Below are 25,323 nucleotides of genomic sequence, written 5' to 3'. Positions count from 1 at the left end.
TGAAGAAAAAAAGAAAGAAGAAAAAGAGATTGATAGAAAGTGAGCATTGCTTACTCGTTGTGAGACTTTAGTACTAAAACAGTATATTATTGTTGTTTGACTGTTATGGTCACGACGTATTGGTTTTGTGCACAGGATAGATGTTTCTGATGAAATACCAGCACCAAGTAGTTCTCTAAAAAGAGAAGAAGAAAAAACAGCACGGAGAAAACAAAAAGCATTAGAAGATGTAAGACGTCAACGTTCTGCGGCAGGCAAATATATAGCACACATACAATTTTCTCATTATCATTTATTTAAATAGTACGTCATGCCTTATTACGTTTACCTATTGCAGGTGGACAAGAACTTGGTTAGATAATATATCTTTTACTCTTTACGTACAATAGTACGTTTATATACACAACTGTCTTATGCGATCTAAATATGCAGACATCGACCCAGAACGCGAACAAGCGTTGCACATACTCCACAGCCAGTTACGTTCGCGTGGTGGAGAAATACTATATAAACAGCCTCAGACTGAACTTACTCATGGAAAGGCCTCAGAATGGTTATATTTTTTCATTTATACTATACCTATTTCTTACGACTTCTAAAAAATAATTTGTTTAGGAATTATTAGTTAAACGACGCATTTGTTTTTTAATATGAAATCAATGATGACTGAATGAAAGCAATCTGTAATTAAAAAAACGCTGAGCGACGTTTATAAGTAACACAATTAATTGTTTTATTGAATCTACTAAGATACTATTTATCTTAAAAAATATTTAAGGCTATCCATGAAATCACCTATGAAAGTGGACAAATGTGTAAAAGAGTCTGCTGACACGGCACGCATTCATAAAAAGTTTGAACGTAAACTTAGCGATGTAGTCAGTAAAGCAACGCCGGTAGATATGTATGATGCAATGCAAGGTAAAATTATATATTTTAATGTAATTAATTACAACATAATATGTCTTGCATTCGTTGGTCGTATAAAGAAAGCCATAATATTCTTTTTTTCAATAATTCTTTTAGATGTCATAATTGAATCTTCAAGAATACTATCGGAATACTTCGTGTCTCAGAGTGAGTACAACATTTAGTTTAGCAAAGAATCTTAATAATAACGTCATAAGTGTTTGATTAACTACTTGATGTTTTTATTTGTATTGTTAAGATAGAATAGGGCATTTTAGGATGGAGCGTATGACTTCTATAGCTTGTTATACTGTTACTGTATAGTTATTTTGAAATCACAGAGAGACTTATTTATTTTTTATTTATATAGATAAATATTGATAATAATAACTATGTTCGTATGGTTTTAAGCTCATTCTTAATTGATCTTGTAGATTACAAAGCCCTTGTGCAAATAGCACTTATTTCGGAAATGCAAAAAAAAGGAAATGAAATACTCATAGAGGTAGATGGTGTCGCTGAAACTTCTTTTTTTGCCGCTCAAAGGTATCGCGATATTTGAAATACTTTACGAAACGAGTACTTGCAATTTAGTTAATCTTTTGCTAAAAGTCAATTATAATAATTTTCTGTATGATCAAACATTTTTCATTAAGATGTTATGTATATACAACCGCATAAAAAAAACAGCCCGTTAATGTCCCACTGCGAGTTTTTGCATATAGATATGGCAGGCTTTCTTGGGTGGCGTTCTCGCAATGCTTACCATTACTATCCACCACGAGATAGAAAAAAAAACAAAAAATATTCGCAAAAAGATCTAATTTGTTCATTTTATATTAATGTATTTAATTATAAAAAAAACAGATTACTGTTTATAAAGGTTAAAAAAGGCGACTTCTTTGGAAGCAAACGAGCCATGCTCACAGGTATCCTATCATTTGGCAAAGAAGTTGGAGGACACAGTAAGATGTCGGTCTATGGCGCGGAAATTAACTTCAGCTTTGAAAGGTTTGTATATTCGTATATACAACTTAGTGTAATAGAAAAAATATTTTTGACTATAATGTTTTATCTTAAAAATATTTTTCCTCAAAACTACACCATAAAATATACACAATAATTATAGAAAAAAAATCTCCAAAACTTACAATAATTACTATTATTGTTGCTTTGATTAATGTGATACCTTTTTTGCTAATGTTAAAAATAAAAAATATGTTATTACTTTTTGAATAGATCATATCAAGGTTGCGGCGGACTTCTTGTCAGTAAACATAAGGAAACCAGGTAAAGTCTTAAAAAATATTTTTCATTCTCAACAAATTCCAACATTAAAAATATTTTCTAACAACATTTTATTGCAGACGAATATATAGAGGCATATGTCGCTTTATTAAATGAAATGGAAGCAGCAGGAGACAACCTTCTTATCGAAGGAGATATAACTAAATCCCATAAAGATGCCGCGGCATAGTTAGTTATAAAAATAAATCGATATCTTCTGATTGAATTATCTTACTATTTCATTTAGTTTTTAATTTTTTTTTAAATGTACAGTCTACGACAACTAACATCTTTCCAAGATTGTATATCGTTGCCGAATCATTCATTACAATCAACTACAGAGCGGAAACTGAAGTCTCTCATGGCTAGTGTTACTACAGACAGTTACAGCAAATCTACAATGGATGGTATTCTTTATTATGATTTTTTTAATGTAAGGAATAAATTTATATTTTTTTATTCTAGATCTAATTAAATTGTTTTATAGGTGTCATATCGGATTCAACGAAACTGCTCGTATCTTACGTTATGCTTCAAGGTGCATTACATTTTACATAATTTGGTCATATTTTTAACTTGGAATACCACAAATACTCTGATTGTATTAGTTAATATTTATAATACGTACGATGTACTATGTGCTAAAATGTACGATGTATTTACTTAAGGTATCAAAACGGAAGCTTTTAAAATATTAATAGAACAAATGGATCGCGATGGAGATAATGTTTTATTACGTCATGGATCTATTCGTAAAACTTATTCTGATGGTGCCGATTTGTAAGTAAAGAGCAATATTTCTTGATGTGTGAGTGGATATTATGACCTTACGTTACCAAAGGCCCCAATTTCGAGCTCATTAATATACTCAGTAACCAACCAGCATGTTGTTTGCCATATTGATTTGAGCATGCGTCAAGAGATGTAAAGAAAACATTATTCCGCGCTTAATTTTTTTTTGTACATGTAGTTTGTGGGCTAATTATACATTAAAATTATACAATGCTCTTCGTGTCCACTATAATAACGCTTTTAGATTGCTGATGGGGTTGCCTCGCTTCTGTAGTGCTTCAGGCATGTTTGTATATAGTACTGTTTTACGCATTAATGCGAAAAAGATGTGCATCCTTGGTTCACAGGGTGCGGGCCAGCTCCAACAAAATTTCAAACATGATTGATAACAGAATAGACTATATTTATAAACCGCTGTTGTAAAGTTTCAGCTGAACCAGTAAATTATATAAGTAGTAGATAGTAGTGTTTTTTTTGTAATTTTGTATATGACTCTTGTTACTTGAATAAATAAATTATTATTATTATTATTATAAAGGTTACTTAGCGGTTGTTTAGCTAAACACTGATTTCGCTTCTTTTATGATTGATTTGTCATTCGAAAGAAGAAGACCCAGCATTGTTTAGCTAATCACACGCTAAGCAAAGTTGTATAAGTAAGGCCATTAGTTGTTAATAAGGTAATTGCAATATTCGATAACAGACTACGCCCTAAAAACGCTGATCAGATAAACGTGCAAAATGCAGATCCCGTAGTGGCAAGGAAGATACAACTTAAACTCCGAAACTTAATGAGCTCATGCACGCCTGATAAATATCTTCAATTGATGGATGGTATGTGAAATATTTTATATTTTTTATAGAATTCTATTTTGTATGGTTTACAGTTTAATTTTTTTTTATTTGCAGATGTGATTGAAGACGCTACCTCGTATTTGGCAGTACATTTTTTGCAACCACGTAATATTTAGGTTTTAATTGATTATTTATAGCATCTTGAGTATTCTATTTAAAATACAAATTTTGTTTTTATTTTTAGAGGTAATACAAATATGCAAATGTATGAAAAATGTGTTTGTGCAATGCGAACTATGGTGTGATGAAATATTACGTCGCGTTTCAAGACCATGTTGCACTTGTGCTCGTCATTCTTCTGCGCAAGCTCTCGTTGATCTCACGGAATACGGAGAAGAGAGAGTCTATGTAAAACCTGGGACCTCTAAACCATGTACTCATGGGCATGAAATATCTCTGATACAATGTCCTTCAAAGCCAAGTAAACTTAATTCAAACAAAAATGAAAAGACATACATTCAACCATGTCCATCCAAAAAACGGACTAATGAATGTGAAAAAACCACGGTTTCTTATCTATTTCATTCCAATGAATGTCATCGACGACATAACAATATAAATACAGTAAGGTCATCAGAGTTTTCTTCCAGCCCAGTTGATTCCGCTCCGTCATGTTCTCTAATAAAACCTATTGTTTTTGAAAGTATGAGTATAGACGCTAAGCAAGCATTAAATGAACACGAAGTTTCACTCGAGTTAGAAAAAAAAGGAAGAGAAACTGAGGCATCGTCTCCAGTATCTTTTCATACTCCTCAAAGTGTAAGTTCTGATTCCCAAGGCAAGAATACAGAACATCATTTCTGGCAATCGCCCACCACTATGACGGCACAACTTTATACTCCATTGAAAACTGAAGTAGAACCGACATTACCTGTAATTAATAAACAAACGACCTCAATCCACATATCAAAACGAATGGCCTCAGTTAAACGTGGATACAATGCTCGTAATTATAAACTTAATTTAAAATAAGTCATTTTGTACAATCTTTCTTTTTTCTTTCATAACGATAATTTTATATCAGGTGCACCAATAGTAATGACAGACCAAATGACAGATTGGCATTCCATGATGGTAAGCTTAATGTGGAATGTTCAAGCGTGGCGAAACTGGATTCAAGAAAATATAGATCGGGCGCTAACATCAAGTCATGCTGGTGTCATGTCAGGTGTATATTTAATTTATATTTTTAAATACATTTTCTTCTAATAATATAAAATATAATGTAAACATATTTATTACAGAGGAATCTTGGGCGACGTTTCAAAGACAAATCAACATCGAAGCCTTACAATGGAGACAGTATAATAATTTTAGTCGACAATTAACCCTACGACTTGCTCAAAGATATAGAGATAAAAATGTTTATAGATTATGTCAATAATTGGAATGCTTATTTCTAGAGTACTCTTATGTATTTTATATTATTTATTTTTAGATCGTATCACCGACTAGATGTACAGTTAAAACTGCAGCTTATATGGAATGTCAAGACGACATGTTAGATATTATTGATATGTTTTGTCGATGGACGCACTGGTTGACTGTTGTCGTGAGTACCTACTAATATTGTAAATTAAATTATTTAGAAAATAATAAGTAATAATTTTTACAATTTGATTTATTTATTTTTCATTCATAGATAAGAGAAACGGAGTCGTTTCAACAACCAACTAGCTCTAACGTCTCCGAACATAGTATGTAAGTAGTATTTTGACGTACACTTAACAGTGTTATAGTAGTTTTTAGTCAAATATTGAATTATAAGAGATATAATAATATAATTAAAAAAAAATAGGAGGTGGAGACTTTTTAAGGAGAAAGTTGAAGAATATTCGGAAGACTGGAAAAAATATAACGTGCATTTAAAAGCATGCTGGGAACAAAAGTACCAGAGATTAATTGCAGGTAATTTATATAATCCTGTAAAATCTGTTATAGTATAGTCTTCTGGTGCTTAGGGTCACCTGGAAAGTTTTTTGTGCTTTGCATGCATATGCCGCTGGCGCAGCCATTTTACATAAAATTGCATCCAAAAACCTACCTTCTTTCCAGTTGGAAAATACTATTTTAATATTATACGACGAAATTTTATCTATGTAAAAATTTAACTAATGAAAATTTTCTATGATTTACATCCTATGGCAATGATATACTTTTGTATATAAAAGCCGGGATAAGCAAACTCAGCAGTTTTATTTATTTTATTAGTATTTTTTTATATTTCTATTTTATTTGATACTTGTACAGACTGGCTCCCAGGCTGGAGTAGCTCAGAGCCGGTTTGGGTGGTGAGTGCATGTGGTGCGGTACCCGGAGGCGCCGTAGCCGCCGGCATCTACGAGGGCGAGGTCACGTGGGTAGCGAGAACCACACACAGGTCTAAAAGCTAAATTTTGCGTATTTTTGTAACTGTTGGTTTTACAGTACCCGGCTGTACATGCAAATGGGGGGTAAGGTATTGCAAAGGCTGTCGCTTATTCGTTTATCTTACGATACTCGTTGATAAATAAGGGGCAGTACATAAAGAGAGGGCAATACTAATCTATCCTGGCACTTCACTGGAAAATTGTATATCTTAAAAATTATATTTATTCAACAGATTTTTTTTTAAGAGCGAGCCTAAAGCTATCCGGATTTTGATTTCACCTGCACGTCCCTTACCCGCTCCTCTCGACACTTTTTTTCTCTTTTCTTTCTTTTTTTATGTTTTTTCTATTTAAAACCATTGGCAGTATTGTAGTTAATAGTTTTTTTTCGTGTTGCACATATTTTACATTCTGAAGAATACGGTATAATTATATGATAATAATAAATAAAGATTAGCAATTTTGCTTTATTAAGCTCTTAATATAATCGCATTGGAGCAGCGTGGTGGAATAAGCTCCAAACCTTCTCCTCAAAAAGAGAAGAGGAGGCCTTTAGCCCAGTAGTGGGACATTCACAGGCTGTTACGGAAGCTCTTAATAAATAAACATAACATCAAAATATCTTAATCTTTAGTTTTAGCGTATATTATTATTTTAACAAAAAAGTAATGGGTTATTGTAAAATGCTAATAATAAACACCGGACAGTTAGTTCTTCACAAGACAGAGATGATGCTCTATTAGCCCGAGTCTAGCCCTTTTAGACCTTTCTCTACACTCGTGACGTACCATCAGAGAGCCCATTTCTCAGTTCGCTCCGTCTTCCTACTATTAAAAGAATAACATTGTTTCAGGTGTAACGTCGTACCCGCTGCCCTGCTGCCCTCGAAACATTGTTGCATTGTGTACAGTGACGGCGGAGTTCACCAATATACCAAATACCAGGTATTTGTATTCGGCGTATCGTTTACAAAAGGATTTTCGCCGTTGCATGTACGATGATGTGTGGCCGCAGGTGATGTGTAACGCGCAGGTGTCGTGGCTGGCGTGCCGCGCGGGCGCGGGCGGCGCGTGCGGCGCGGGGCGCGTGCGTGCGGTGCGCGCGGCGCGCGGCGTGCACGTGGGCCGCGTGCTGTACCGCGGCTCGCACCTCGTGGGCGCCGTGCACGCGCCGCACTACCGCTGTCACGTCGTCATATTCGATCGCCCTTTCGCCTTCGACTGCTACGAGCTGCTCGTGCTCTCGGATGATGTCCGATCGCCGTCCTAATGTCACGCGAACGTATAAGTAAGAAGGCCTCTGCGATTTATGTCTGTTCAATAAACTGGATGAAGAATGACTCAAATTTTCAGAATTTTGCCTAACGCAGAATTGTTACAATTTGAATTTGAGCAAAGTGGCAAAAATGTTGATTACTTTGTTTGTTTTGATTGTTGATAATAAAATTGTTATGTGCGTGTCGTGATTTTTTTCTATTTGTTTTGTTAACATTTTTATAGTTTATGTTTTTAGGTTTTGAAATTAATAAACTTTTATAATGTTGTATGTCTATGATTTCTTTTAATATATAAAATAGAAGGTTACAAATAAACATGGATTGCTTTTTAAACGGTTTTATTTAGCTTGACCTGTTTGTTACTTTGGATCAAAAATTTAGTAATTAAATTTTTAATCCCCATCCTGTTTTATGGATATTATTTAAGCGTGCGATAATATTTAAGCGTCTCAATTTTGAACTTTTAATCTTTCTTAGTGTTGATTTCAGCTTCGTCTACAACGCTGATCTTTTCTACAACTCCCTCGAATCCAGATAGTCGAATCATATCTCCGGTTTTAAAAAGCTCCGTAGCGTTCATTGCGCCCACAATACAAGGCAAACCGTACTCGCGGGCTATCACTGCTCCTATTAATATCACAATAAAAAATATATAAACATGTAACATTTTAAGAAATTAGAATAGACTCCATAGTAAAGTTAAGCAAACTGCTTCATAGGAGGATTATTAATTTATAATATCGATACCGTGTGAAATGAGTCCTCCCAGTTCCGTAATAATCCCCGATAACAGAGGAAAGTATGGCGACCATCCTATATCCGTGGAATGTGTTATTAATACGTCTCCCTGTTGTAATGTGTTTATCTGTTAAAAATATAAAAAATATATGTTTTCCACTCCCTTGATTTTAAATGAACACATCATTCGGTTAATTGATAAAAAACTTTATGCTCTTATAAAAAAAATATATTTGATGACTATTTCATTAAGTGAGCTTTATATGTTGGTAATTTCTATGTTTGTAACTGTTAAACAACATTGTTCAACGCCAAATTCTCACAACATACAACTAACGCGCGACAACACAACATTTTCCAAATTTGTATGGTATTTTTATAACATGTAAAGATTATCATTTTAAATATAGTGGCGGTGAAGTTGCTGCTGATTTTAGTTTCTTTAAATTACCTCTGAAAGATCTTTTATGACACAAGCTCTCGCAATAACATCCCCTCCACACACGGAAGTAGCTGTCAATTTCACTTCTCCAGTTGTAATTTTTGGACCTTCGAAATTAAGAGGCTCCGGCCACCCCTTCTGAATTTCGGCAAATTTCATTTTGCACCACGATGGATAAAACTGATGACGTTGAATCGCTCTAGAAAATTGTACAAAATTTATTAAGACTGGTGTTGTAGTGCCTACGTTAATTGTAAGGTTCCGTGTATATCCGTGTAATAATACAACAGCTGCCCTGGTACTTTCTAAAATAATTCTAAAAGCATCAGCATTTACATAATTTATAAGACGATGTACAAAATACGACGCATACAGAATATAAGCGTCGTTAGGTGGACCCGTTACAAAATTTATGCTGTATTAACATGTACCGTAACAGCCTAGAAATCTGTCCCACAGCTGGAGTAAGGCCAAATTGGGGAACCATAGGATCGATTCGAAGTTTCAGAGGCCAAGTGGAAGCGGCAGAAGGGGCATACGGATATCTAAAAGCAGAGTTTTCGTCGGTATATACTCGTCCTGTTAGATATCGGTGAGCTCACTTTCTTAGCAAGGCGGGATCCCTCGTTGCCACGTAGTCCCGCAGCTCGTGCGCCCTGAAGTAGTAGATGAGGTCGGCGCGCGGCAGCAGCCAGCGTCGCTCCAGCAGCCGCGCGAGGCGCCGCGTGGCGAGGCGCAGCTTGTGCACGGCGAGGATCAAGTGCGCCTTCGTGGCCTCGCGGTGCCGCACCGCGCGCCGGCACAGCGGCACCGCCCAGCGCAGCACGGACCTGCCGACCCGCCGCCACATTAGACAGCTTCTTGCGAACTGTTTTCGTCTCGAAATTTAAGATATAAACTATTTTTATTTCGAAGAGATTATGTCTATAATTATCTTATAACATTTATCAACCATTTCAAGCGTCATTTACAAATATAAATTTGTAGTGCTTTATATTTTATGTATGAATCGTACATATAAGTATAAATAATCAATTTTAATAGTATGTTTCGTTTGCCCAACCAAATAGCAACCTTCACCCTCAAATCTTTAAGTTTGAATAGATAAAAGCCTTGGTCTATCGAGCTTTTATCGTATCTACTGAGCATATATTATTTTGTTATATATTTCGCTATCAGAAGCTGGTTTTCATCAATTATTGGATCGGTACAGTTTAATAGTTTTATTATATTTTCAAAAATGTTAACCTCGTGCTCGATTTTTTCGGTGTCTTTAGAGAAGCAATGATGTCATCACTATTCTTCTGTTGTACGTCTTCTTTCGATGGTCGCATTTGCATGAGAACTTTCATCAAATCTTCTGGTACTAAAGCCCATGGCTTTGTTGATAAATCAAACTGAAATAATACGTGAAAAAAATCAAAACATTTACATTTATAATAAATATTTACACACAAAACAAAATTGAAGAATGGTGTTATGTATTTTAAGCCATTCTTAAAAGCTAAGATATAAAACTGAACTGTACTCCCTCAATTCAAAACGATACCTACTTCCATAATAGCTCTGTGCCCATGTTGATCTAAGAAGTTACATACATCATTGTAAACCCGTGGAACATTGTTCTTTAACCATGTTAAAGCGGTTTGAGGATTTTGTTCTCTAAATTCTTGAAACTTTCCAAGTTTGTCCAGTTTTCGAACTAATTTAGAAAATGCATGCGGTACTTCAGCTGATAGTACGTCTCCTGAACTAAGCAACGTACTAATTTCATTGCATTCTTCCGGTGAAAAATCTAGGAAATCGAAATAAATACCAACGTTTATTATTTTTAGTAAAACACGTCATCGTTTGAAACCGCACTTTCCAACTTCAATCTAAAATAAGCGATGCACCATTTTTTTTTTGCCAATACTAACGTATATGAAATCGGGTTTACTAATAATAATTATTAACAATAGTATTACTACTTATAAATTAATTCATAATAAATTGTTTAATTACCATAAATAATTGTTAGTGTTTTGTTTCGACAGTATAAATATGCACAAAACAATGATAAACAGAAATATAGCTCAGTAATTCTCCTTATTGACATAATTGCGCAATTCATTTGCAACTCAGGTGTTTTTGTACTGCTTATATATATATATATATATATATATATATATATATATATATATATATATTTTTTTTTTTATATTCGCCGGGAGGGCAAATGACTCTACTCCACCTGATGGTAAGTGGTAGTAGAGTCCGAACGCGACGACGGCCAGTACAGACGGGAAAAACGCCTCTTCACGCCTCGTTTGAAGGAACCCGGGTTGTAAGAGGAGGGGAACACGTGAGCTGGTAAGGAATTCCATTTTTTGGAAGTGCGACAAAGAAAGGAGTTGCCAAATTTCTTTTTTCGCGATGGAATTGATGTCACAGTTAGGCGGTGACATCGAGAACCAGCTCGCGTGGACTTAAGAAGGAAGGGGGAAGCAGTAACACTAAAATAACAATAATCATATATAATTTATATGATTATTGTTATTTTAGTGTGTTAGTCTAATACATTTCCATGTGGATAAAGATTTATTTTAAAATTATATTCACTTTAAATATAATCAAAGACTTTTAGGTTGAATTTCTAAATTGGTTGAGGGTGTGTCGGTGTTGTCGTTTTAAAAAATGACGTCAATTTTAAAGAAGGCTTAGTTGTAAGGCTTAATGTTACTTACGATTATTTTTTGTTGAAAATAGCTAAGTGACCTGGCAAATTAACCACTTGAAAGTAAATCAGATATTCTACCGCCAAACAGCAATACTAATACTGTTGTGTTCTGGTTTGGAGGGGGAATGAGCCAGTGTAATTAAAGATACAAGGGACCTTAGGGACATTTAGTTCCCCAAGTTGGTAATGAGTCGACGGAAAGGATAGTTAACATTTCTTACAGGACCAATGTTATGGGTGGCCACTTTTTTTTATAGAATAGGAAGGCGGACGAGCATATGCTTACATAGTTAATGCGTCACCAACCTTGGGTACTACACATACACTGGCTCACTCACCCTTCAAACCTGAACACAACAATATCAAGAACAGCTGTTTTGCGGTAGAATATCTGATTTACTTTCAAGTGGTTAATTTGCCAGGTCACTTAGCTATTTTCAACAAAAAATAATCGTTCTGTATTTTTACCTGATCTTCCTTCTAACAAAACTGTCATAGCAATGAATTGACTGAAAGTACTCGCAACACTCGTGGAGCCGTGGTTTCTCATGTATTGGTAGATGTCGCCCTCCATCCCAGTGATGGTATCTAACAATACTATTGGGTCATCTGTATCTACATTGAGGTTCATGATGTTTACATTCTTGATCGTATCATCCATGGCCCATTTCGAGGTTATTAAACTCTAAAAAAATATAATACTTTGCTAAAAAAAATTAAGAGCAATAATAATTTTGTAACGATACAAAATTGGATTGGATTACAGTACAGTAACAGCCTGTTAATGTCCTTCTGGGCTAAAGCCTCCTCTCCCTTCTGAGGAGAAGGTTTTGGAGCTTATTCCACCACGCTGCTCCAATGCGGGTCGGTAAAATACACATAAGACATAATTTCAATGAAATTAGACACATGCAGGTTTCATTTCATTTCATTCATGCAATTATAAACACAAATTAAATTAAGCACATGAAAATTCAGTGGTGCTGCCCGGATTTGAACCCACGATCATCGGTTAAGATTCACGCGTTCTAACAACTAGGCCATCTCGGCTTAAATATTTTAAATATTAGTAATTACCTTCAACATATCAAATATTACGAAAATTTTATCCGTGACTTGAGGAGGTCTCCTGTGCAAGGCCGTGTTGAAAATATCTTCGTCCGCCACCTTGTGACCGTGTATTGCCATTTCTAACATGCGAATATTCACATCTATCTTCTTTGGAACTCGACGGTACACTGCCTGCGACACGCACATTTATGTGTTTTAAATATAAATAAATGCTTAGTGCAAATTTTTAACAATTATATTTAAATTCTTATAAGGGTATGTTTTTTCTCTTAACGTAAGCTTAACGCGGTGAGATCGCGTCTTAACACGCGTTCAGGGAAACAATTATATGTTTATAATTATATAGGGAAACAATTATATGAATGTCTAGATGCGCACATTCAAATCGGATTATTTTCATGAGAAAATAGCGCTGGTTAAATGTGATATAAAAAAAATAAATAAAAAGAATTAATAATTTACTTTTATTTAAAAATAAATTATTTCAAATGTTGTTCGTTATTTTAAAAAATCTTATGTTCCTTTAGAATTATTCTGTTAATATTTCATTATTACTTACATTATACGATGCCAAAGCACACCTGCCGTGTGTGATAATAACGTTTTTATCGTAGCCGTCACCGTTGGTTCGTATTAAGGAGCTCACGCCCCTCTCCAACGGTAAAAATACAACGTCATAACTTAAAGCTGTTAGCGGCTTCGGTAGGACCTGAAAAATATATTATAGGTAATTATAAATAATAGTTATTACACATTTAGCTTATAAGATATAGCCGAGATGGCCTAGTGGTTAGAACGCGTGAATCTTAACCGATGATCGTGGGTTCAAACCCGGGCAAGCACCACTGAATTTTCATGTGCTTAATTTAATTTGTGTTTAAAATTCATCTCGTGCATGACGGTGAAGGAAAACATCGTAAGGAAACCTGCATGTGTCTAATTTCATTGAAATTATGCCACATGTGTATTCTCCCGCATTGGAGAAGCGTGGTGGAATAAGCTCCAAACCTTCTCAAAATGGAGAGGAGGCCTTAGCCCAGCAGTGGGACATTAACAGGCTGTTACTTACTTACAAACTTAGCTAAGAAATTCACCATTCAAAGCGTGAACAGTAGAGTTTGTATATCAATTATCAGAACCAAAATTGAAATGATTTATTCAATATTGAAGCATTACACTTGCTTATTGGTAGTCATACTAGAAACTACTACCGGTTCGGAAAAGAAACACCCAGCCCTGAGAAGAACCGGCGAAAGAAAAACGGCGGTTTTTTTTTACACGTATCATGTTCCCTTTACAAAAAAAGACACATAGAAATAATATACAACCGTAAAGGTTGTATACCAATTATCGTCTTTAATTTCAGTTACAATATTTTCTTTAATAATCGTCGATGATTTTTTACAGTTCTACATTTTTAATAGTCTGTTAAACTCTGTTTCATTTCTAAATTTTTACTAATAATATAATTTGTCGTTTTGATAAATACTTCTAGCACTTATGATAGGTACCTCGCCGGTGTTGGCGAACGTGACGAGTTCATCATCGGACATAATTGGAAAGTCAAGCTCATGTAAGAGTTCCTCCTCTGTCCATCGCTCTAGAGACGTGATCGGGCGCGCTTGAAGCAAAAATATATCATCCTGAAAAACAACGCAAATCATTACCGACCATTTGAGTTTTCACTAGCATTTTGACGTCATATATATAGGTTTATTTAACACTTGTTGCACAACATATAAATAAGATGAGAGAAGTAGGAAACAATCAAAGAAAAAGAAAAAATGGTGCGCAAGGCGGTCTTATCGCTTATAGCGATCTCTTACAGACAACCTTTTTTGAAAGAATTTTTGTAAGAGAACAGGTAAGTGCATTTACATATAAAAAGGAGATACTAAATATTTAATAAACTACATATATCTACATCATAATTTGTGTTGTAAAATGGTATAATACAAATGTCAGCTATATTAAAATAGGAAGACAAACAAGCAAATAGGCAACTATAACTATAAGGTAAGTGATCACTACAGCAAATATACACAGGCATTGTATTGTATAAATAACATTGCTAACTCCCTGCTGTTTGCGATCGAAATACTGATGATATACTAACATCACAAAAACTCGCTTGGGTGCTGTGATTCAAACCATCAGTTTTCCCCCTAAACCGTAATACTTCGGTTTTTCCCCTAAAACGTGAAGATTATGAAGTAAACATTTAAGAGATAATAGCAGAATTACCATATTTGGCAGCAAATATCGAAAATATATAAAAACAATAGCTAATCCGTTTTGTACAATAACATTGAGTGTGCCTACATTCTCGACCACATAATTAACATTTAACTTATTATACTGGTGGTAGGGCTTTGTGCAAGCTCGTCTGGGTAGGTACCGCCCACTCATCAGATATTCTACCGCAAACAAATAGGGTAGTGAGCCAGTGCAATTACAGGCACAAGGGATATAACATCTTAGTTCCCAAGGTTGTGGCGCATTGGTGATGTAAGCGATGGTTAACATTTCTTACTATGCCAAAGTCTATGGGCATTGGTGACCACTAACCATCAGGGGTGGCCCATATGCTCGTCCGCATTCCTGTTCTATAAAAAAATCTTAATGACTATTTGAATCATTTGTATAGCTGTCTCTCTATTTATGGATAATTAAATCAATTTTAAAAGTTCTCGAAATTTGAAGTTAAATTTTGTGGGCTTCTTAAAATTATGCTTGCTCTCATATACAGCTACAGCTCGTAATTTGTTTTATGAAAATACTTACATTGTATATTGCCCATTCTATATCTCTTGCCGCGCCCCACAGTTTCTCTTGGGATATGCCCAACCGAGCCAATCTGAATATCTCAGACTCGGACAAACAAGGTATATTTTTTTCGTGTTCAGCTACGTTTATCATCGTAACGCCATTTTCGCTCGTAGTGACTTTATGAGTTTTCGACCCAAGACTGAGCTGTGCTATTGAGAGTTTGTCGTCCATCTCGCGTCTCACAATAATCGTATCTGGTTCCACGGATCCTGACACCACACTCTAAAAATAAACGATACTCAGTTTATTTTTTCATTAATCTCTTAAGTAATAATAAATAATTAATTTTCATAATAAACCATTCGGGTTACTTTGATTAAAAGCTCAATAAGAAATGGTTATCTTATAAAATGAATAGGCCACGGCGAAAGCGGTGAGCTACTCGCCTCTCCTAGACCGTAGTTGGCGGTCAGCAGCAGCCTGGTGGGGTCACCCTGCTGCGGGTGCGCGGTGAACATAACACCGGCCGCGCGGGGAGCCACCAGCGCCTGCACCACCACGCCGCCCGCACACTCGCACACTTGACCGTTCTGTCTGATTACCAATAAATAGTACTCCATTATTTTTTGGTTACAGAAGCTTTACAATAATGTTATATTATCTTATTAAAGTATTTGCTGTAATTGTAATTACATCAAATTTAGTCATATTCTAGATACTTCAATACTCTCGTTTGGGGGCTTTTCTACCCTATTAGTTGTGGTTAAAACCAACGGTATAAGACTCAAGAGTACTCATATTGTACCCGTTGTTGAGAATGTATACCAGCGAAACCAGATTATTTTACCGGCGATAGTACGCGCTCGTGAATGCGAACATGGACGCCCAGCACCGTCGCACCCCGCGCAGCACGTCGTCATCGCTCACACAACCAAGAACTGTATCATTCTGTCCAGCGGCTGACAGCGCCTCACTATCTTCACCGACCGCTGCAAAATATTGAGGAAAATCTTTTATAAGTTATAATAATATACTTAATCGAATAATGTAGTTATGGGCACATTGTTTAGTATTAATACGATTACGATACGATTTACTGGTGGTAGAGCTTTGTGCAAGCTCGTCTGAGTAGGTACCACCTACCAGGTTTTGTTGTGTTTCGATTTGAAGGGTGAATGAGCCAGTGTAATTACAGGCACAAGGGACATAACATCTTAGTTCCCAAGGTTGGTGGCGCATTGGAAGATAGTGAATTTAACATTTCTTACATGCCAATGTCTATGGGCATTGGTGACCACTTACTATCAGGTAGCCCAGATGCTCGTCCGCCTTCCTATTCTATAAAAATAAAAACGATTCAAACGAAATCTGACTATAATTTCAAAATTAAAGCGCAAGGCAATATTCATCTTGCTGATTTTATATAGTCATGAAAGAAGTAAAATATTAATATTAGGTTATACATATTTTACTACCGCCACTATAATAAATAAACTAATCCCAAAAATATCAGTCTATTGGTGGTTAAAGCTTAATTTATAATACTTTCCGATATTAAATAACACAGAACGATAATAATACCCGACGATCTTACTGCAAATCTTATTTTGTCTCCGAGATTTTGGGCAGCGGCTTTCTTTTTCAATTCATTTAGATAGATCGATATACTGTCCTTGACATCATCAACTATTGCCGTAGAAACAAATAAATCAAACGCCCTGAAATCCAAAAAAAAAAAAGTTATATGAATATAATATTGATAAATATAATATAAGATGAGCCGTGATGGCCCAGTGGTAAGAACGCGTGAATATTAACCGATGATCGTGGGTTCAAACCCGGGCAAGCACCACTGAATTTTCATGTGCTTAATTTGTGAAAGAATTAATTTAATTAGAGGAAACCTGCATGTGTTTAATTTCACTAAAATTCTGCCACATGTGTATTCCACCAACCCGCATTGGAGCAGCGTGGTGGAATAAGCTCCAAACTTTCTCCTCAAAAAGAGGAGAGGAGGCCTTTAGCCCAGCAGTGGGACATTCACAGGCTGTTACGGGGGGTTACGGGGAATATAATATTCAGGTTAAATTACAATCGAACCCCGTTGTTCTTAGCTTCGCTCGTCGGAGCTTAATTCGTCACGTTGTTCGGTTACCGTTTGGCTATTACCATATTGATTTCGATACATGCAGGTATGCTCTAATTTTTATTACTAGAGAGTAAAATATGCACAGTTAAATTATACACTTACAAAGTAAAAAATAAAATGTTGCTGAAACTCCACCCGTATTTACTATAATAATAATATCCAAATTACGCAGAGCTTGTACTATGGAAACCAGACAACTGATATACTACATATACTACTTTTCTTCTGTAAATACATACTTATATAGATAATTACACCCAGACTCAGGACAAACAGACATGTTCATGCACACAAATGTCTGTCCTGGGTGGGAATCGAATCCACAGCCTTTGGCATGAAAGGCAAGTAACTACCAACCACGCCAACCGACTCGTCGTATACGTACTAATGTAGCTATGCTAATTATTTCAATTGATTTTCTAATAAGAAATATTACTCGTTCCTTTTATTAGAAATAATAGCTTTTTTATTAAATAAACATACTTACTTCTGACATCTTTCTTTGAACTTGTTTTCTTCATAGTTGTCATTGTCAGCTTCAATTTCACTAATCGCTTTTCTGAGACCAGGATTGACTTCTAAATGTTTGATGAAAGCTTTAGTCGTTATACAAAATCCCGGAGGAACGCGGTATCCCTGCAAGGAATGTTATTTTTTTATAACTCTATGGACTTTATGAGTAACATTTGTAAACTATCCAATTTAACAAACTTTAATAACTTAGCGGAGTAAGTCTAAGTAAAACATTTATTTATTGGAGGATAAACGTACAAAGGAAAAATATTTTTTATTCATATATAATTACATTATATGACTATTAAGGCATGTATAATATATATAGTTTTCACATTTTACTCTTGTTTCAAATTATTTTCTTTTCCTAATATGTATAATTACTAATTTAAAAAAAAGATTAAAGATGTCATGTCAAAGTATTAACAAATATTTTTGATCACTATTGTGAAATCAACCATTTCAACAACTTAATCATATAAAAATGTTTTATTGAAGGACAGCTAGTACGGGTGTTATTCGATCTAAACAAATATTTAAATAACGATTTTTTCGAATGCTACAAATAAAAAATAATTTTTATTTTACTGTAAATAAAATATATATATAACCTTTGTACACCTCACGGAAGTAACTAGGAACGGTTGACAAATGATTAGTGAAAGTCATACTGATGTTATGCTTAAAACAAACGATATAGAATCCCAAGAAATAAGTCCTAGCTACGTCATTATACTGTAGTATTACCTCTTCTTCTTGTACGGAGGCTAGTAGTGCGAGAGACGCGCCCTTGCCCCCTACGTAGCTGGTACAAAATGCGATCCGCTCTTCGAACGAGGCGCAGTAGCCAACGTCACCCGCTTCTTTCTCGCTCAGACTCTTCAAAACGGGTAGTGGTTTAAGATGGACCACTGATTTAGCAGCTAAAAGAAATTATCTCCATTTTTATAAACCTTAAATGACACTAAGATTTTGTCACGATATTTTCCTATAACGCGTACGCCACTATACCCAGACGGTCTAGGGAACAGTTCGAAATATGGTTGTTTACATATTTTACTATTCGTTGTTAGTAATAAAGAGACGAGGGCAATCGGTTGTTCTTTATAGTACATTTCCGTGTACATTGTAAGGATTGTCTGCGTGCGATTGATGTCTGCGAGTTTTCCAATTCAGAATGTCAACAATTTTGTGCTAATTTAATATTATTTACAGAAAATTTTGCTAACTACTTAAATGGTGCCTTTGGTGGAGACACAGCATAAATTGATTGATTTCACCTGTGGGATTTACCTACATGAGATTATATACGACCGACGAGGCCTAAAGACGTGCGCTGACTACGAAGGCTAAAATTCCGCGCTACGTATTTAAAGTGAGCGAGCGGGCAAGCGTATATATCGCTCGCCCGTCCCGCTCTTGCAGAATATGTATCATTGGTGGAAAAGTAAGCGTTTTCTTTGGACAACCAAATTATAAATATTTTTAGAAATTAATGTAAGCTATTTTATTGGTTATTTTTTTTTTTTTTTTATAGAATAGGAAGGTGGACGAGCATATGGGCCACCTGATGGTAAGTGGTCACCAAACGCCCTTAGACATTGGCATTGTAAGAAATGTCAACCATCGCTTATAGCCAATGCGCCACCAACCTTGGGAACTAAGATTTTATGTCCCTTGTGCCTGTAATTACACTGGCTCACTCACCCTTCAAACCGGAACACAACAATATCAAGTATTGTTGTTTTGCGGTAGAATATCTGATGAGTGGGTGGTACCTACCCAGACGAGCTTGCACAAAGCCCTACCACCAGTAAAATTTAATGTTTAATGTTGTAATGGTTAATGTTGTTTTAAGATTTTGTATATGTATGCTATCAAACAAAATCATTCCGATCCGACCAGAAAGAAGAATTATTTCTACAACTCCGAACAAGAAGTTAACAACCAGTGAGTTAGGGACCAGAACCCCTACACACCTATAGTATTAGTTTTAACAATGAAGAACTTGTGGTATCTTACTAATTTGATATTGCGATCATTTATGGTTTATACTGTAATTAACTATTTAATTGTTCGCAATTAGTATAATAGGCGATAAGTGAAGGGTTATAAGAACATTTTGTCTGCAGCTTTATATTTAACAAATAATAATAATATCCTGGGACATTTTTCACACACGGCCATCTGATCCCAAATTAAGCTCGTACAAAGCTTGTGCTAGTGAAACCAGACAACTGATATACTACATATACTACTTTTCTTTTGTAAATACATACTTATATAGATAATTACACCCAGACTCAGGACAAACGTACATGTTTATGCACACAAATGTCTGTCCTGGGTGGGAATCGAACCCAAAACCTTCGGCGTGAAAGGTTTATCTACCAACCACGCCAACCGGCTCATCAAACAAACATTTTTAAAACATTACTAAATTTACCGTCTCTATGATGTCATATTGTGTCAATTAATTATACTTTTACAAATCTTTTACTTGTGGTGGTGGTGGGCTTTGTGCAAGCTCGTCTAGGTAGGTACCACCCACTCATCAGATGTTCTACCGCAAAACAACAATACTTGATATTGTTGTGTTCCGGTTTGAAGGGTGAGTGAGCCAATGTAATTATAGGCACAAGGGACATAAAATCTTAGTTCTCAAGGTTGGTGTCGCATTGGCTATGTAAGCAATGGTTGACATTTCTTACAATGCCAATGTCTAAGGGCGCTTGGTGACCACTTACCATCAGATGGCCCATATGCTCGTCCGCCTTTCTATTCTATAAAAAAAAAACACATTTATTGACAAGAGATAACACTAGTCTTTCTAATGATGACATTTAGAAAGACTGATATCTTTATTTTCGTAAGATTACTCATTATCTCATTACTCATTATCATCTAACACAATAGACATACTATAAATACTTTTATATCATATTTGTTTTAGGAAATCCCAATAATAACCTACCTAATGTTTCATATCCCAATTCTAGAATACCAGTGCCGTGTTCGCCGTCAATACTGACATTAACAGTGTGGTATACTATCTCCTTAGGACCCGAGAGCAGGCGTCCTCCATCTTTGTTAATACGAAGGATTACTTTCAAGTTACGATTATTTGCAGCTGTAAATGTTGAGATTGTTAGCCAATTAAATGCAATAATCAGTACGGCTTATTTAACTGTATGATATGATAACAAGAGTTCCGTTTATTTATTATATATATTTATTATATTATTGTTAAACAGTGACTTACTGCTTACGTTAATCGTGTACGTATTAGGTATTCCGTCTGGATTCTCACAAAAATCTGACATAATTAAATCCGATGATGTTATGCTTTTCACCATAAAATTCGGTAATCTAACGCTTCCTGATATACATCTGCGGAGAAAATGCTATGTTTTAGTTAAATATTATGTATGTTTCTTTATAGACTTGTTTGGTTTATGTTTATATACTTTATATATATGTCAAAAACACAAATCAGTTACTTATAATATGGATTTGGAAAAGATATATCTTATATACTTACTGTGTAAAATTATTATGATAAGAGACTCCTCGAATTTGGACAGCAGTACCGTCACGGGCCGCCGCAGTCACAGTAATACTACGTCTTATATCTTTATAATCTGGTGCCCAACTTCTCTCTCTGACTCCTCTTAGACGAAGATATTCATTCCTCTCGATTACCCCATCAGCATTAAAGGATTGAAAACGTCCTTGCAATGCACCCCACTGCATCCAGCTACCAGAACCCTTACCACAATTATTTCTATGGAAAAATAAGCTTATATTGTACAATGCTTAAGTTTTTGCATAGGATTCCTAATATATTTAAAATATATAAATATGTAACATTAGTATTTATACAATAAATATCAGGTGGCGATGATGTTCTCCAGACTCAATGGATCAACAGATATTATAGCGCATAAGTGTGTATGCAAATACATGTACATTCTCTATTTCCTCTCTCCCTCTCTCTCTCACACACACTTGTTTTATTAAACAAACGCGTAAATTACACCTACAACAATTGTGACCAATTTCCGTCTCTCCAGCGCTCGAGAGCCAAAGTTTCCGCCGCAAGTTGTTCGCTCCAATCTTTTGGATGTTGTACCACACTCGTTGCGGACGCCCATCTAAAACGGATAAAGTATATCTAAATTTCTTAATATTAAAAATTCCAAAGTCATTGGTCTACCATAAGTCGTAAAAAGTTAATCTATTGGTTTTACTTTAAGTCTTTTGGGTCCTTGTGATCTATCTGTATTGGCGAGTTATAAATGTTATTTCGAAATATTTATAAATTTTAGGAGCCGTGTAAACCGGAAATTGCAGGTTCAAATTCGAACTTTAAGCACGTGTTTAACCATAAAGGAAATGCATATAGTATAGTATATGTATATAGATTAAAATGTCGACACATAAACCCTCGAATGCTAGAGCATTCCACGCGGCGTGGTGGATTAAGTTTCAGAACTTCCGCTCAACATGAGAAAAGCCTTTACCTAGCAGTTTTAGATTTAGGGAATGTATGCTGTTTCACCCAAACACAAAAAGGCAAGAAAAACCCTTAAAAATATTCGTCAACTCAACGCTGGATTATAAAGAATTGATCATTTTCGATTTAACGAATTAAAATTGGTACGTACAAAAGACTAAATTTCACATGCTGCGTCTTGTTACCGTCAGTTCTTCTTAGAATACCATTGTATATAATTCTTAAGCGATTCAGATGTTCCGTCACTTGAATTTTTAGTCCACCCGCGCTCCACCCTCTTTCCATATGCTCCCATTCGCTGACTGCTGTTTGTGGATGTTCTATAGCAGAAAATAAAATAAGTGCCAAAACTATTAATTTATTTTATTAGCTTGTAAGTAAAAATCTAATTGATCAGGTAATAGAACAGAACAGTGCAGACGATGTATCTGTTCAATAAATGATAAAAGAATAAAAAAAAATTTTTTCTAAGTAAATAGCAAAAATCTATGTGTTATAATAACTTAAAGAGCTTTTTGCTTAAAAAAAACAAGTCTACATTCTAAAGTCTAGATTTTAAAATTATAGTATTTTAGTGTTTATATAACACACTTGAAGAAAGAATACTAGATAGATAAAAAAAATACCAACGTGAACTGAATACATCTGTTACTAGTGTAATTGTAAAATATATAAATGTTAGTCTCATAAGTTCACCAACAAATGGACAACTGGTAATAGGACTCGACACTCTTTTAAATATTTTCCCACCAATGTCGAATGATTATTGTATAAGCACATTTTTATCTTAAGACGGTAAAATTAAATATATATTCAAACGCACAATTTTGAATCGCTATTTACGGGATTTCATTACATATTATGTAAAGCTACCATCGGTTAGAATGTAGGTTCTACCGTGACGAAATAGCAGAAGAAACTCAAGGGTATCTTATTTTTCACAAAAGAAAACAAACGTATATAAAACTATGAAAAACTACATTCATCAATCAAATTTATATATTTTGGATGGAAAATACTTACCTAGCAGCTTATAACAGCTGCCATCTGGTAATTTAATATGAACTGTGACCTCTGCAATAGGTTTTCTTCCGCACACCTTACGTATGCCTAACAGGATCGCTGAACCATCTGGTGCAGAAGCTCGTAATGAAATGTCATCCCAACCCTCTGCTTGGTTAGGCCGAGGGGTCTCGTACAAATTCCTCTCTGGTAATCGTGACTTCCAACGTTTTACGGCGTATCGCGCCAAGATTAATTTTAAAGGATAATTCCATCCTACAAATTTAATACATACTTCAATAGAATAGAGGTCTTTATTGAGAATGAAAAATTATTTGTCTAGTATCGATTAACGAATTACGATTTATGGAATATAACGGGAATACGAGCATTTCTTTAATCTCGAATTTTAATATTAAATACAGCAAATGATACATATTGATATTCTTTATTGTTATTTTTATTAATTAATTAAAGTAATTAATATGTAACGTTAAATAATAATTTAATGTTTCGAAAGTACTTTTTTCGAGCCGAGATGGCCCAGTGGTAAGAACGCGTGAATCTTAACCGATGATCGTGGGTTCAAACCCGGGCAAGCACCACTGAATTTTCATGTGCTTAATTTGTGATTATAATTCATCTCGTGCTTTACGGTGAAGGAAAACATCGTGAGGAAACCTGCATGTGTCTAATTTCACTGAAATTCTGCCACATGTGTATTCCACCAACCCGCATTGGAGCAGCGTGGTGGAATAAGCTCCAAACCTTCTCCTCAAAAAGAGGAGAGGAGGCCTTTAGCCCAGCAGTGGGACATTCACAGGCTGTTACGGTAAAGTACTTTTTTAATTATACAATTGAAATATATTAAAGACAATCAATATTATAGACACATTTTAATATTAATAAGAATATTTAACCTTCTGTGTAATTTATTGAGCTTAAAAAGACAATTAATAAATATTTAAAACTAAAGTAACACATTACATCAATTAGATACCAGACTTCAATGTTCAAAAATGTATTAAATCGATAAAAATTAAGAAGATTAAAATCACAACAGTGCGATAAGTCTACAACGATATTAATTAAAAAAAACTTCATATTAATCTGTATTAAGAAATTAGTAATTACACGGATGTCATAAAATAATTCAACTTACCCGGTTCTCGATAAAATCCTCTCTGCGTAGAAGACTTTCGTATGAATATCAAGTAAACAACAACCGCGGCAGTACATAAGCCGGCTTGAAGTAATACATCAATGAAATCCATGTAATCGATCGTAATACCTACTAGAGTATTAAATAGTTGAAGGTTAATCCGAACGGGACTCTGTGATTACCAACCAACGAATATTATTAATACAACTACGCACCGCTAGTATGTGATTTATAATGATTGTACATGGCACGCGGACAAGTAGATATAATTTTGTCGTATATCAGTAACTGAACGCAATAATACTCAATATGATAAGGTCAATTAATAATTTTTGATAATGTCTTGTTTCCAGGTATTTATAATTATACTTTGTTATGTTACTTTGTAAGTTTTCAAATCATTGCAAATATAAATTTATTCATCAACTTAAATCATATGTGTCTCATTTCGTTCTCTATCATAATCAATATAACTAAAAATGTACAGATATATTATTTAGAAAAAACAGAAAAACTGAGAAACAAGATTACAACTTACTTTTATATTAAAACTAGTTTCCTCCCTGATCGCTTATAAGCGACAAAGCTGTGACAAAGAAATTCGGAGACGAACGCAGATGGCCAAAGCAGCTATGAGTAAATTAACTAGAATCTGGCAAAACAGGAAAGTGTCGAATACCACCAAGACCAGACTCGTGCGAGCTTTGGTATTCTTAATATTTTTGTACGGTTCCGAATCAGCTGTGTGCAGCTG

General features: G+C 35.0%; 3 protein-coding genes across 3 annotated transcripts; 2 read left to right on the top strand and 1 right to left on the bottom strand.

Moving 5' to 3' along the window:
* Positions 1-2,552: 2,552 nt before the first annotated feature.
* Positions 2,553-3,992, top strand: LOC126769595 (uncharacterized). Its single transcript, XM_050488464.1, has 5 exons — positions 2,553-2,603; positions 2,684-2,734; positions 2,865-2,976; positions 3,692-3,822; positions 3,898-3,992. Exons 1-5 carry the CDS (start codon positions 2,558-2,560, stop codon positions 3,957-3,959), a joined length of 402 nt encoding a protein of 133 aa, XP_050344421.1. The 5' UTR covers positions 2,553-2,557; the 3' UTR covers positions 3,960-3,992.
* Positions 3,993-4,488: 496 nt separating this feature from the next.
* Positions 4,489-7,622, top strand: LOC126781387 (uncharacterized). The gene is made up of 7 exons (XM_050506349.1): positions 4,489-4,602; positions 5,282-5,395; positions 5,486-5,544; positions 5,642-5,751; positions 6,094-6,223; positions 7,066-7,156; positions 7,227-7,622. The coding sequence occupies exons 1-7, from the start codon at positions 4,489-4,491 to the stop codon at positions 7,479-7,481; spliced, it is 873 nt and encodes a 290-aa protein (XP_050362306.1). The 3' UTR covers positions 7,482-7,622.
* Positions 7,623-7,829: 207 nt separating this feature from the next.
* On the bottom strand, positions 7,830-24,729 carry LOC126768581 (putative phosphoenolpyruvate synthase). Its single transcript, XM_050486777.1, has 23 exons — positions 24,570-24,729; positions 23,429-23,683; positions 22,557-22,725; positions 21,933-22,043; positions 21,431-21,673; positions 21,152-21,279; positions 20,864-21,019; positions 18,637-18,812; positions 17,864-18,012; positions 16,809-16,945; positions 16,075-16,216; positions 15,674-15,821; positions 15,243-15,509; positions 13,970-14,101; positions 13,018-13,167; positions 12,465-12,629; positions 11,856-12,072; positions 10,222-10,463; positions 9,917-10,065; positions 9,271-9,498; positions 8,678-8,867; positions 8,236-8,353; positions 7,830-8,115 (listed from the first exon to the last, which is right to left on the bottom strand). Exons 1-23 carry the CDS (start codon positions 24,679-24,681, stop codon positions 7,952-7,954), a joined length of 3,948 nt encoding a protein of 1,315 aa, XP_050342734.1. The 5' UTR covers positions 24,682-24,729; the 3' UTR covers positions 7,830-7,951.
* Between the last annotated feature and the right edge of the window lie 594 nt (positions 24,730-25,323).

This window comes from Nymphalis io, chromosome 1, assembly GCF_905147045.1.
Source record: "Nymphalis io chromosome 1, ilAglIoxx1.1, whole genome shotgun sequence".
Taxonomy (NCBI): domain Eukaryota; kingdom Metazoa; phylum Arthropoda; class Insecta; order Lepidoptera; family Nymphalidae; genus Nymphalis; species Nymphalis io.
This window is presented reverse-complemented; position numbering and strand designations above follow the sequence as displayed.